General features: G+C 42.0%; 1 protein-coding gene across 4 annotated transcripts in view; it reads left to right on the forward strand.

Moving 5' to 3' along the window:
* The first annotated feature begins 2,258 nt into the window (after positions 1-2,258).
* The window catches only part of LOC117348769 (5-aminolevulinate synthase, erythroid-specific, mitochondrial-like), a 29,211-nt gene continuing 16,920 nt past the window's right edge, over positions 2,259-14,549 (forward strand). Inside the window, exons 1-4 of one of the 4 annotated variants that reach the window (XM_033921253.1) lie at positions 2,317-2,412; positions 3,953-4,006; positions 6,128-6,318; positions 6,915-7,094. In XM_033921253.1, the coding sequence (XP_033777144.1) occupies positions 6,144-6,318; positions 6,915-7,094 (355 nt within the window). In that variant the 5' untranslated portion in view covers positions 2,317-2,412; positions 3,953-4,006; positions 6,128-6,143. Of the gene's footprint in view, positions 2,413-3,952; positions 4,097-6,127; positions 6,319-6,914; positions 7,095-14,549 lie in introns of those variants that run through there. The other 3 variants (XM_033921242.1, XM_033921223.1, XM_033921232.1) reach the window with 3 other exon arrangements.

The following is a 14,549-nucleotide window of genomic DNA, read 5'->3' on the forward strand; positions in this document are numbered from 1 at the left end:
ACATGCGCATTTAGGAGGCCGTGATCCCTGCTGCTGTGCTGTGTGCTTCCGTGGCCATGTTTGATTTGCATCACGTGCGGTGTGTGGCATGCGGTGCATGCAGCGGTTTGAGCGGTGCTGAGAGCAATGACAGGAGGGTGTCTTTCAGCCTGGACAAAGCAGACAGGGTGCAGGTGCTGCGAGGCGTCCGGCTGCTACTGCTGCACAGGGAAGTGGAGGGGGAGAGGGAAAGGAGGCTGCTTTGGGGGGAGGGGTGTGCTGGGGGGCAGGCAGCAATCTTGGTTTGCTCGGGGTGGGGGAGACAGAAGGGGGCCACAGAGAGACAGGCAGGCATGGCGCAACAGAGAGAGATAGGCAGGCAGGGGGCCAGGGAGAGAGACAGACAGAAAGAAAGACAAACAAGGGGCCAGGGAGAGACACAGACAGAAAGAATGGCAAACAGACATGGGGCCAGACAGACAGCGGCCAAAGAGAGACAAAGAAAAAAAGACAGACAGACAGAGGCCAAGGAGAGAGAGAGACAGAAAGAAAGACAGACAGGGGGCCAGGGAGAAACACAGACAGAAAGAATGCCAGAGAGACAGACAGAAAGACAGACGGCGGCCAAAGAGAGAGAGAGACAAAGAGAAAAAGACAGACAGTGGCCAAGGTGAGAGAGAGACAGAAAGAAAAACAGACAGACAGAAAGCAGCCAAGGAGGGAGAGAGAGACAGAAAGAAAGACAGACAGACAGAAAGCAGCCAAGGAGAGAGAGAAAGAAAGAAAGACAGATAGAAAGCGGCCAAAGAGAGAGAGAGAGAGAGACAGAAAGAAAGACAGACAGACAGACGGACAGACAGACAGAAAGCGGCCAAGGAGAGAGAGAGACAGAAAGAAAGACAGACAGACACATCTATTCTAGCACCCGTTAATGTAACGGGCTTAAAGACTAGTTGTTGTATAATTTAGTACTTCCATTGCCCAGTGCATTATTGTTGTGAACCACCATAAACTGATAACACCAAAACAGCCATAAACAGCCCACACCGAAAGGGCCATGATGAACTAGCTGTGATGAACTGTCCCGTGGTATGCGCTCGCCATTACAACGGCCGCAATCAAACAGCTGCGGTTAAATAGCCATGTTGAACCAGGCTGGCCGAAAAAGCAGTGCTGAACTGGCTGTGCTGAAATGGCCATGCTGAATTGTCCCATTCCTCCCTCGTAGTGTCACAGCATTGTCTCTTTGGAACTCATTACCCCTTTACTTACGCCTAGAGACAACTCTTAACAAATTTAAATCCTCGCGTAAAAACTTGGTTTGCGAGCATAATTCATTCCAGAAGCATGCTTGTAAACCAAAGCACTCGTATATCAAAGCAAATTTCCCCATAGGAAATAATGGAAACTCAGACGATTCGTTCCACAACCCAAACATTTTAATACAAAATACAATACGTACTTGTATTGCAAGACCTCGCTCATTTAAAACAGTCACTACACTCCCATAGCGTCAGCGAGAGTAGAACCATCGGCTCAGTTGTGATGTGTGTATACTGTATGTACTTGTATTGCAAGACATTGTTTGTATATCAAGTTAAAATTTAATAAAATGTTTTGCTTGTCTTGCAAACCAAATTACTTGCAATCCAAGGTTTTACTGTATTCTTCTCAGCTTTCCAACCTGCTTCGCAACATTGATTGCTCTCCTCTACTATACTGATATTTTTTTTTGCTTTTTACCAGTTGTCTGGGCTCTTCTACTCTAAAATGTTTTACTTTTCCCTCTTGCTTTACCTTCTCATATTTTGTAATTTTGCTCTTCTTATTGTATCGATGTCTTGCTGTTATTGTCTTTATTTTGGTTTTAATTGACCCCCCTGCCTTTTTAAATTGTTTTATTTTTGAATTACTTTACCTGTAATCCACTTAAACTCTCAGGCCCTAAATCAAATAAACTGAATCTGAACTAGGACAGTTTGTGTGCATAGGTCCCTGTTTCAAAATGTGATTGGGGGGTGCCCCCCCCCCCCCCCGTAAACACAGGAGCTTGCTGAATAGTGAGGATACTCGGCTCCTACATATGTGTAAGGGAAGCTTGCACTGCTGCACCTCCTCTGCAGTGGGGTATTGTGTACTGTATAATGTATGTGAGGGAAGCTTGCACTGCTCCCTGTGCTGCCCCTAGTCTATAGTGGGGAGATGGAAGGGTGTGGCTCCTTGTGGCTGATCACTTCTCTGCAGCTGTATGCATAGATTTGGACGTGGGGACGTACTTGTGTTGCATTCTGACTGCACTTTTCCCTCTTTTAGCTGTGAGACATTTGCACCAATTAGAGCAGAGATTCAGGGACCTTATCAGTGGAGATTGAGGAGTAGAAAAGGGAGGGCTCGAACTGGAGCTTCTTGTTCGTCCTCAGTGCAGGGCAACAGGTAAGAGGCATGCTGCCCCCATCCCTCTCATTTTTGTCTCTATATGATCTGGGTCGTGTCAGGCAGGTGTTTGTAGCTGTTCTTTTCACAGTAACCTTTTAAAGTTCCTTCATGTCATAAGTGGTCCTTCCCTTATAGTAGGAACTGACTCTTGTCAAGCCTGGTAATGGGTTTTCGCAAGTGAAAGGGTGGGCAGACTCTGGCACCTGGAGATATTACTAAAATAGGTTCCAGGTGCCACAAAATAGCTTAGAATAGAAAGTATTCTTGAATATCTCATTAGACTTTGGGCTGACATTTAATATTAACATAGCACAATATAGTAAATGATGGCAGATGAAGACTAGCCATCCAGTCTGGGACAGGATCATAAAACCTTAACTCAGCTCTGAGGTTGTTGTATTATGTTCCGTGGCTTTGTCTCATTAATGAAGTAAATAAATTTTTTTTAAAAGACTAAGTTATTTGGTGTGTTTATGGCAGTAGCAATACAGTCTATACTTCCTGAGTGGAAAGATGGCAAAACACCTGTAATTAAGAAGCAAAGCTAGTGCCGGGCAGACTTCTATGATGAAGACGGCAAGGACAAATCAAGCATCATACCTTATGCTATCAAGTTATCTTGGGCAGACTGAATGGACCGTACAGGTCTTTATCTGCTATCTCTATTATGTTACTATGCTATAATATGAATGTGGGTGGATTACAGTTTGTTTCATCAGGAAGAAGAAGTTGCTCCCGCTAAAAGAAGGTCTAGGTTCCTTTGGATTTGTTTTATCAATAGATTAATAAGACATTCTGAATTTACCTCTGGTCAAAAGGGATTTTGTATTGTCTTTGTTAGGCCCAGACCTGTGGGGTTTTAACATATTCTATTTGCTGCAACATCTTTGTGAATGAGAATAAATGAGTCCCTTTCTTTGACTTTGTTAAAGTGTGAAAGTCATTTAAGTTTGCTTTGAGTGGAAATGCTCTTCTATTTTGAGCCCATCCTTTTGCTGCACTGAAAATGTCTTGTGTACTGGCTTCTTCTTCTTCAGAACAGCACAGCTCCAGTTATTCCCTCCATCCGCGTTTCTATAAATTCCTGTGACAGGGTATTTGCTCACTGCTCACACGCTGACTTGTGAGTTTGGAGCATTTTGTTTTCATATTTGAATTCATCTGGTTTTGGTTTTTTTTTAATTATTATTATTTAGGCTTTTGTTTAGGGAGGAAGATGGCATAGGGAGAGAACATGGTGGTAGATTTTGCATCTTCTGTTTGGGTTAGTTATTCCGCTCGTTGGTATGTGCTGGGAGACGTTGGAGCAGTCAACCTGTGGTTATTTGGAAACGTCCTGCCTGCTGAAACACGCTTGGCACAGCTTACTGCATTGTGTGGGTATTTGTGCGGCATATTGTTGCAGTGAAACATTATTATTATTTTATTATTTTGTTATATTTTATTATATTATTTTATTTTTATTTTGATAATAATATTTGTCTTGCTGAAGACCCCTCTGCTTGTGAAATAATTTTTTTTTTTTTTACCACAAAAGCAGATGGCAGGCAAGAATGCATTCAGTGCCGGCATCAAACTGATACAATCTGCAGTGAGTTTATGACACATATGGTTTTCTAAGTGTCATTCTATGGATGAACCTGGGCAAGTCACTTAATCCACACCCCCTCCATTGCCCTAGGTACATTAGACAGATTGTCAGCCCGCTGGGACAGACAGGGAAAATGTTTGTGTACCTGAATAAATTAATGTAAACCATTCTGGGAGAACAGTATAGAAAATTGAATAAATCAATCAATCCGATTCATGAAGGTCTGTTCCCATAGGCACAGGCTGGGGACAAAGAAAGCTTTAGCGAATCAGCCCCTTATATGTTCCTTGTGTGTATAATGTGTATTACTGCATGTTTGGGTCTGATAAAACACAGAACCTGCTGTGCTCAGCACCTCTGGGTCACCAAGTGACAGCTTCTGCTGGGTGGGTCCATCTGTGCATCCGTGACAGGCAGAGGGAATAAAGATAAGGCTCTTATCCTCCCCAGACACACTATTGCTGCCCTGAATTGCTCCCTCTCCACCCTGCCTAGCTACTGCCTCCTCTGCCTCCCTAACACAGATAGCTGTTCTCTGGAGCATTTCTTAGACTGCCCGCTTCTCTCCTTCAGCTGATGCTACTTGGAGAGTCAGATCTTTAGACAAGTTTCAAGTTTAATAAAATTTTGATTAATCGCTTAATCTTGCTTCTAAGCGATGTACATAATAAAAAAATACAGTGTTGGTGAAACAAAACAATGCATGATAAAAACGAAGTCCTATGGGACTATTAACAAACTTGACAAAACTAAAAACAGGAGGGAAAAGGAAAAGAACTACAAGTTATTTGACAGAAAGCGAGACATTCAGGGAAAAAACATGGGGGAGTGAAGTTAAAAAGCTTCAATAAAATAATAGAGTCAGATTAAAAATTGACTGGATAACTAATTTTCAAAGGCGTCTTTAAAAAGAAAACCTAAACTGAGTTTTCCCCCCCGAGGTAATTTTATTTTATATATAATGAGAATGGCTGTGGGAAGCCCTGCTGTATGGAAGGATTTGTAAACCACCTTGACCTGTCTGGATATATATACAGTAGACTTTCTGTTAACGAGAACTCTCAAGCAATCAGCAAATAAAATCAAAGAAATACTGTAAAACTGTAAATCAAAATCAAAATAAAATCAATTTCTGGCAGAAATTTAAATGTAAACTTAGCACGCCACACCTGAGTATGCCCACGCTTTGCCTACCACATATCCAGTAGTTTGTCTGGAACAGTTTATGGTATTGCATTGTATGGGGTATAGTATTAGTTAGGCTTATTTTTAATAGTAACTCTCACCCAACCAGAAACTACATTTATCTGGCATCTATCAATCCCCATGGGTGCCGGTTAACTGAGGGTTTACTGTATATACCATCCAGACAGGTCAAGGTGGTTTACAAATCCTTCCATACAGCAGGGCTTCCCAAACCTGTCCTGAAGACTCAACAGCCACCATGAGATACATTTGTAGTTAATGGAGGTAGCATATAGAGATCCATCCAGACTGGCTGGAGATCCCCCAGGATAGGTTTGGGAATCTCTGTTTTAGAGGTCTGGGGATAGGAGGGGCGGAGGGCATTGCAAGTTTGGAGATAGCCTATTATCCCCAACACCCAAACCAGTCCTACCTCTTCATCCCCATGCTGAATGAACAGAATTCATGAAAAGGAAATAGAAAATTGAAAAGATGAATGGCAATTTGAGCTTCTTCCTTCCTCCTCCCCCTCAGCTCCTGACTCCTGGGCAAGTGGCTTTATCTTCCTGTGGCTCAGTTATGATATGAGCTTTGCAAAGATTATAACTAGACAATGGGTGAATGAGTTGCCCTTGTTTTCAGCCTTATTGCAGTAACATTTTCTGCTGTGTCCCAGCGTTGCTGTTACAGGACTTTCATATATATGATCCTTGAAAATCCTCTTAATTATTTTTTTCTAAGAGTTCCTCTTGTGAGTGAAGTTACTGCATATCTAGGAATGAGGCACTGTCCCTGCCCCATGCTGACATCTCTGTTGTACAGCAGGCCCTAAACCTTACCCTAAACATTACCCTACTTGATTAGACCCTGAACTTTATACTATCATTTTTTTAAGTTTGTGAGACTGTTTCTTGTTCCTTCCTGCTCCTTGCACAGATTGAAGCCAGTGACAATGGCCTCCATTCTGCAGCGATGTCCCTTCCTGAATCGAGATCCACAGGTCTTCCTACGGGCACTGAGACCCCTGCATGCGCGAGATGCCGCCCGATGCCCCATCATGGTGACACGATGCCTCTCTGTCTCCACAGTGCACCTGCAGAGGGCAAAGGAGACAACGTACACAGCTGGTGAGATGGAAGGGAGGAGTATTCAGGCATTGGGAAGACACACAAAGAAAAGGTCTTAATATCAGCAGGGACACGCTGAACCAGTTCTGATTACCTTGTAGTCCATCTCTGGAACTTGAAATTGCAACTTCCTTTGAAGGAACTACAAGTCCCAGCATGTAATAGAAGGGAAAACTAGGACTGGTCTACCTACTTCCTTTCGGTCACCTGGAGTCATTTGTTGACCCTAGCAAGTGCCTTCCTAGAGATTTATTTTTCATTGACAAATGTGGAATTAGCCAAAAGTGGGGAATATTGGCCTAGCAGAAGATAAGGGACCAGTTCTGGATTACACTGACTGAAGAGAATGAGGATGTCATTTTTCATTACTGATTGGTATTCTCTACTTGGTGGTTGCTGTAGTTTTGCCTTTTTTTAGACAGCTATGGAAGAAAAATAAGCAAGGCAAGATGGTGTCATAATGTGAACCATTGCCTGTTATCTAAGATATTACTAGTTCATATTTGGGTCTGTTGAGTTATTGAGCCAGTGTTAATGAAAGTAACAAGCTTAAAATGTTATAAATATTTAGACAATGTTTGTTGTTGACGTTTCAGTTTCTTCCCCACTGAAGGAAGCTCAGCTCCCCTCAAATGCCCGCACTTTGGCCCAGGCCGCCCCTCAGGCTTCTGTGGCCAAATGTCCTTTCATCGAGACTGAGCTGCGACAGGAGAAGAGTGGCATCATGCGGAGAGTTGGGGAGGAGGTGCAAGAGGATGTGAAGACTTTCAGATCAGGTATAATAAATAAGCAGCATTGGGAAGAAAGGGTAGGATGAATTTCAAGCTCCTTCTGCCTCTGGGCCAGATTCTCTAAGCTCCGACACCACAGTAAAAAAAAATCCACGGTAAAAAAATACCATAGTGGGAGCAATTTCTGTTTTACTGGCAATTTTCAGCACAATAGCACGCAAAAAAATATATATACAAGCTATGTGTGCGGAAAATCACTGGTAAAGGGATGGGGAGAAGCTGTGCTCAGAAGAAAATTCGCTAGCACAGCTCATTTTTTTTTTTTTTAGTTCAAAAGTTTTATTGAATTTTCAAAATAAGAGCAAAGAAATACATCAGCAACACAGGGTACATGTCATGGAAAGAATTACAATGAGGTGAATCAACCATGGTACACAAATAACCATTACACAGTAAAAGACAGTCAAAGAAAATAAGGTCAGAATGGATGTAGCTGTTGTGTCTGCACAGCACACAAACAAGAGCTGCGCCTATAAAATAAAGGCCCCCTACTGACAGCAAGCTTCCCCACTCCTGACAGCCCCCATCACACAAGCCTGGTGTTCTAGTAGGCCATCTACCACCCCCCCCCACCCCCAACTCCCCTGTACCCACCGGCAGCAAGTTTCCCTTTTTCACCTCCCACAGTCCCCCACCACAGAAGCCTGGGGGTCTAGTGGGCCTCTGACCCCCCTCCCACTTTGTACTTTTTTTTTAGAAGACCGGTAGGATGGGTGCTCACTCCTTCCTGCCAGCAGGCCCACCTCTTCAAGATAGCAGTCCTTGTGGGATGCACTAGGGAGGGGCCTAAGGCCTTAATTGGCTGAGGGGCCTTAGGCCCCTGGGCCAATCAGTCTTAGGCCCCTCCCTCCAAGTACAGCCCAGGATGCACCGGGAAGAGGCCTCCTGCTGGTCTTCTAAATAAGGTACTGTGGGAGGCTGTCAGGGGGAGGGGGAGGGGGTGGGAAGAGGCAGACGGAACTGCAAGCAGTCAACACACGGATGAGGCGCTGGGTTTCTGTGTTTTTATGAGCTACATTTATGAGGAATCAGGGCTAGTGGTGGGTCTGAGCTGCTTTATTTTCTTGTCAGTGCCTGAGCCAATCAGCGCTCAGGCACTGACAGGAAATAATAATAATAATAACTTTATTCTTCTATACCGCCACAATCTTGCGACTTCTAGGCGGTTTACAATCAAGAGAGCTGGACATTCAGCGAATTACAGTGTGCAGATATTCAGAGGAAATACTGAGAACAGAGACTTCAAGAAAGCAAGAATGTAGAAATACAATTTGCTGAGCGAGAGTATAAGATATACAGTTTGGTAGGTAATGTCCGAGAGGACCTGTTTGGAATAAGCCGCATGTTTCAGGAAATACAGCGAAAAATTGTGATATGATAAAGATAACAGTTTATATGTATCACAGTACCGTGAAATTCAAGTGGACTAAGGAGGGGGTAGGGGTAGGAGGTAGGGGGACCGTTATAGGGGAGAGAGAGGGGAGAGCGGGTCATTTGTTTAGGTATTTCAGGAACAGGTATGTTTTTAGGCACTTCCTAAATTCCCCTTAGGTGGTGGGCGAAAGCAGTTGATCTAGGTCTTTACCCCATAGGGCTGCTTGGTGAGAGAGAAGGTGTTCATGGTGTTTTTTCAGTTTGCAACCTCTAACTGGAGGGGAAATTAATTTTGAGTGTGTGTTTCTCTTGCGTTTGTTGTTAGAAAATGAGAAAAGGTCCGTTATGTACTTGGGGGCGAGTCCATATAGTACTTTGAAGCAGAGGCAGGCGAATTTGAACCTTACTCGTGCTTCCGTTGGCAGCCAGTGCAACTGCCGATAGTAAGGTGTCACGTGACAGAATTTCTTCAGCCCGAAGATAAGTCTGACCGCAGCATTTTGCATTATTTGAAGACGTCTCATATTCTTTTGGGAGATTGCTAGATAGGCGATGTTGCAGTAGTCAAGTTGACTCAGTACAAGGGATTGCACTAGGATTCTGAATGCTGACGTATCGAAGTATGATTTAATGGATCTGAGTTTCCAGAGAGTATGAAAACCCTTTCTGAATAGGGTTCCTTCATAGTTAGGTATTGGTCTAGAGAGTGACACCTTACGCAGACGATATTCAGCTGACTCATCCCTTCAATCCTGAAAGTACTGATGAAATATATCAGATCAACCAAAAATTAGAAAAAATTAAAAATTGGCTTATCCAAAATAGATTAGCTCTAAATATAACAAAAACTAAAGCACTACTTTTTCCAATGAAACAGGGGTTGAAACTAGCGGCCTCATTTTCAATTAATAACATACATCTAAATCTAGTATCATCATTAAAGATACTTGGGGTTATTATCGACGATAAACTTTCTTATCATGATCACATTAGCAATGTTGTCAAATGTTGTTTTTACCATTTACGTTTAATTCGTTCCATGTCCAAGTTTCTGGAACCCAAATCTTTAAACATCTTAATACATTCACTTGTCATTGCTAAGCTTGATTATTGTAATTCACTACTGTTAAACATCACTCAAAAGGAAAAAAAGACGTTTACAAATAATTCAAAATACTGCAGTTAAAATTATCCATAATGGAAAAAAATTTGATCACGTAACCCCTTTTTGATTGATTCGCACTGGCTTCCCATTAATCAACGTATAACCTATAAAATTTTGCTTTTAGTATTTAAAACATTATCTACCAATGAACCTCAATTTATAAATCGGTTGCTTATCCCATATAATATGACACGTTCTCTCCGATGCACAGCCCATGGGTTGCTAATGGTTCCTTCTTTGAAAATTATTGGAACCAGACGCCATGATATATATTCAGTGATGGCCCCTCAAACTTGGAATGCCCTACCACTACATATAAGAGAAGAAAAAGATCTCAACAGATTTAAAAACAACCTGAAAACTTTTCTTTTTAGAGACGCATTTAATTTTTAAATGATCTAGTTTTAACATACCTTATACCGCTCCTCATATTCCTCCCTTTTTTGTCTTTTTCTTTTCCTTTTAATTATGAAAAACATTAATTTTGTAACTGTCTCCCTTTCTTTTTTCCTTATGTATCCAAGTCTGTCTGTCTGTCAGTCCGTTTTAACCCATTTTAATGCTGTACATTAATTATAAGTTTATTCTATATTTTATTGTTACTCGCTTAGTATGCAATAAGTGATTCATCAAATTTAAATAAAACTTGGAACTTGAAACACCTAATATCTTCATGGTGGGCTGGATAGGGTAGTTGAGTTTATTGATGCATAGTGGGGTTTTATTGTCAAGCGGGTGAGGAGAGGCAACGAAGAATTTTGTTTTTCTGGGTTAAGTTTGAGCTTGAAATCTGTCATCCATTGTTCCATCTCATTTATGGCATCGGATGCCTTGGGAATGGTTTCCGAGATAGAGTTAGCGAATGGGATGATGATCGTAAAGTCATCTGTGTAGCTGAATAATTTTATCCCCAGTTGAGTTAGTTTCGCACCTAATGAGGACGTGTAGATATTGAAAAGCAGTGGGGAAAGCGGTGACCCTTGTGGCACTCCGGATGAGTTGCTCCAGGTATCGGAGTGATCGTTGTTGAAGCGTACCTGGTAGGAACGGGATGTGAGGAAGCCACGAAACCAGTTCAGTACCTCAGCCCTGATACCAATGGTGTCTAGGCATTGCAGTATTTTCCCATGGTCTACCAGATCGAATGCAGAGCTCATGTCGAATTGCATGATCAGGGCGTTGAGGCCCTTGCTAAATAATAGGCGCAAATAATCTAAGATAGCAGCGATTACTGTCTCCGTACTGAATAGGGGTCTAAAGCCGGATTGAGTTTCATGCAGGAGAGAGAACTGATTAAGATATTCCATCAGTTGGATGTGAACTAATCCCTCCATGATTTTTACAATGAATGGGATAGATGCTCTAGGTCTGTAATTGGTTATTAGCGCTGATGATTCTTTTCTATTTTTTGGGATGGGGTTATTATTATGTGACCATTGTTAGTGAGGAAAGTCCCATTTTTTAGGTTGTGGGCTAGGTAGTGTAGTAGTGATATTTTAAATTCTAATGGTGCCGCTTTCATAATCTCCGGGGGGGGGCACGTATCTAGGATGCAATGAGATTTAGAGTATTTGTTGTATAGTTTGGTGTAGGTATTCCATTCTAGATCTTGAAAGGAACTCCAGATCACGTCTGTTGGTATTTCATTGTCATGTGAGTTAGCTATGTGGTAATTGCTGGGGATGATTGTTACATCGTTATTTCTTATACAGTTACTTCTTAGGTTTTTAATTTTGGAATCAAAATATAGGGCTAGGTCTTTCGCAGTGGGTAACTTCGTGTTGTGCACAGGTGTGGTGTGGCGGGTGGTGTCAAATAGATTTGTGACTATGTTGAATAACTCTTTTGTATTGATTCCTTGTAAACCATTGCAGGATAGGTTAATTTTGGTAGAGTAGAACGCTTTGCGTTTGTCTTTTATCAGTTGTTTGTAGGTTTTTATGTAGGCTCTCCATTTGTTGCGGTCTGCCAATTCTCCTGTTTTATTCCAAATTCTTTCTAGTCGCCTAGCTAGTTGTTTTGTTTTTAGTAGTTCGGCGTCAAACCATTTGTTGTATTTGTTTGCATTGCTTTTGTAAGGCTACGACAGCTCAGACCCCATTCCTTTTTGAGAATTGCCCAGAGAGGTCATTTTAATATTAATGACCTCATTGTACTATATTTGTATAGTACAATTGGAGGCTGCTAGAAAGCACTGAAAAGACCAAGGTGAGCCGTTATAATAATTGGGGGGGGGGGGGGGGTAAAATATATGCAATTAACAATGGTTTAGCGCCATTGTTAAATGAATGGTGACTTTAGAGAATCCACTTCTTTTTGTCACTCTGGCAGGAAAGGATTTGATAGATCCAATGTTCCTTTACTATCTCTTCCATGATATTTAAACTCTGTGGTTGGCATTGCTTTAAATATCAGTCCAGTTGTACTTGGATATTTAGCATCGGGCACACCCAAACACCAGCATTGAAGATCCAGGTATAAACTAACTGCCATATTTGGGTATGGCAGGACCAGCCCAGATAAGTGAAGACAGCTATTTTGCTCCGATCCTGCTTAAGCTTCTCTCTTGCCTATCCCAGCACTATTCAGATAGCACTAGGACAGTGGTCTCAAACTCAAACCCTTTGCAGGGCCACATTTTGGATTTGTAAGTCCTTGGAGGGCCTCAGTAAAACTCTTTATAGTTTATAAATCTTTCCTTTTGGCTAAGTCTTAATAATAATATTGTAATTTATAGCTAAAGAGACATATGATCAAGAAACTGTTTTATTTTACTTTTGTGATTATGATAAACATACCGAGGGCCTCAAAACAGTACCTGGCAGGCCGCATGTGGCCCCCGGGCCATGAGTTTGAGACAACTGCACTAGGGTGTTCAGTAATGATTTTCTGTAGCTCCTGTGTTTTTTGTTGACAGTTTGCTTTGATTTATTGGATTAGTCTAAGCCAGGGATCTCAAAGTCCCTCCTTGAGGGCCGCAATCCAGTCGGGTTTTCAGGATTTCCCCAATGAATATACATGAGACCGAAATAATGAATGCTGACCTAGATATGGTGGCAATTCCAGAGACTTGGTTCACGGACTCTCATGGGTGGGATATGGCTATACCAGGTTACAACTTACTTCGTCAAGACCGAGAGGGAAAGTTAGGAGGAGGGTTAGCACTATATACTAAAGAAGACATCAAAACTACGAGAATCACAGATGTCAAGTACACCAGGGAATCCCTCTGGGTAAACCTAGCAAGAGGCAACGAAAAATGTCTGTATCTCGGTGTAATATATAGACCTCCAAGACAACTGGAAATCAAAGACATAGAATTAATCAAAGACATAGAGAATATCACCTTAAGAGGGGACACTGTACTGCTAGGGGACTTCAACATGCCCGATGCAGATTGGATCATGCTCTCGGCAACAACCAGCGGCAGCAAATGGCTAATATCCTCCATAAAGGGAGTACAACTCAAGCAATTGGTATTAGAGCCTACTAGGGCCCAGGCGATACTGGACCTGGTACTCACCAACGGAGACAGCGTCTCGGAGGTCTCGGTAGGCGATAAACTGGCCTCCAGCGACCACAACATGGTATGGTTCAACCTCAGAAAAGGTTTCGCTAAATCAAGCACGACAACAAAATTAATTTTCGAGGCACTGACTTCAAACGCATGGGAGATTTCGTCCATCAGGCACTACAAAACCAAGCTGTGACTGACAATGTGGAGGCTATGTGGTCAGCCTTGAAATCTACCCTACACGTAGCAACAAACCGCTACATAAAATCGGTAAGCAAACTTGTGTTTTAGTTATTTTAAATCTATTTGTAGCCTCTGTTAGTATTTGTGGTTTTTTTACTTTGCTTTTATTTTACCTCCAGCTCCTTCACCGATTCCTCTGCCGCCGCTATGCAGCGGCACGTTCAAGGCTCCGCCCCCTAATATCCGGTACATGTTACAGAAATACTCTCACTTTGCGGCGCACGCCAAAGGTGCGCGCCAAAGGAGTGCGCTTAAGGAGCAAGTCCTGCTCCTTATTGCGCTCCTTTGTGCGATCCTGCGGTGCATACTAGATATTTGTATGTTAAAAAAACCTAAAGTTTTACCGCCGTGCCTAAGCAAAGCTGTTTTTTTCTTCTCAATTGCTTTTCTATTTTCCAAAGGGCCATTTGAATTTGCTTCAACGTTAACGCCTACTCCTATTCACTATACCATCACCATGGAAAACTCTTCTTTACCAATTCCGGTTTTTTGGGGAAATAGACCTTTGAAACCTAAGCTTAACCAGAATCCCCAACACACTTTTGTACGTTCAACTATCTTAATTCCACCCAATCAATTAGCTCCTTCCACTCAAACTCAAATTTCCTCAGAACACTCAGTTAAAAAATTTAATATTGGCCTTATCAATACCCGCTCCATTAAATCCAAATACCACCTAATTAAAGACATGATTACCCAACAATCATTTGATATTTTATGTTTAACGGAAACATGGCTTTCAGAAGGCGAGGAGGCAAACCTTTCTTATGCCTGTCCCCAGGGGTTCTCTTTTGTCTATAATCATCGTAGTAATAAAAGAGGAGGAGGGCTGGCAATAATCTTCCGAGAAGCTTTATTACTACATACTGACAATTCTTTACCAAGCTCCTCTATAGAATTTCTTCAAGTCACTATGCTAACTAAACCAAAAACTGATATACTTTTACTATACCTGCCCCCACCAATTTCCTCTGACAGTATTACACAACTTCAATCGTTGCTTTTTGATTTTGGCAGTTCCACCTTAAATCCTTTAATTTTGGGTGACTTCAATATTCATTTTGATGACATCAACAACAACTTTACAAAAACCATTATGTCATACATAAATCAATTAGATTTACATCCACTAATAACCCTTCCA

This window comes from Geotrypetes seraphini, chromosome 1, assembly GCF_902459505.1.
Source record: "Geotrypetes seraphini chromosome 1, aGeoSer1.1, whole genome shotgun sequence".
NCBI classification, from domain to species: Eukaryota; Metazoa; Chordata; class Amphibia; order Gymnophiona; family Dermophiidae; genus Geotrypetes; species Geotrypetes seraphini.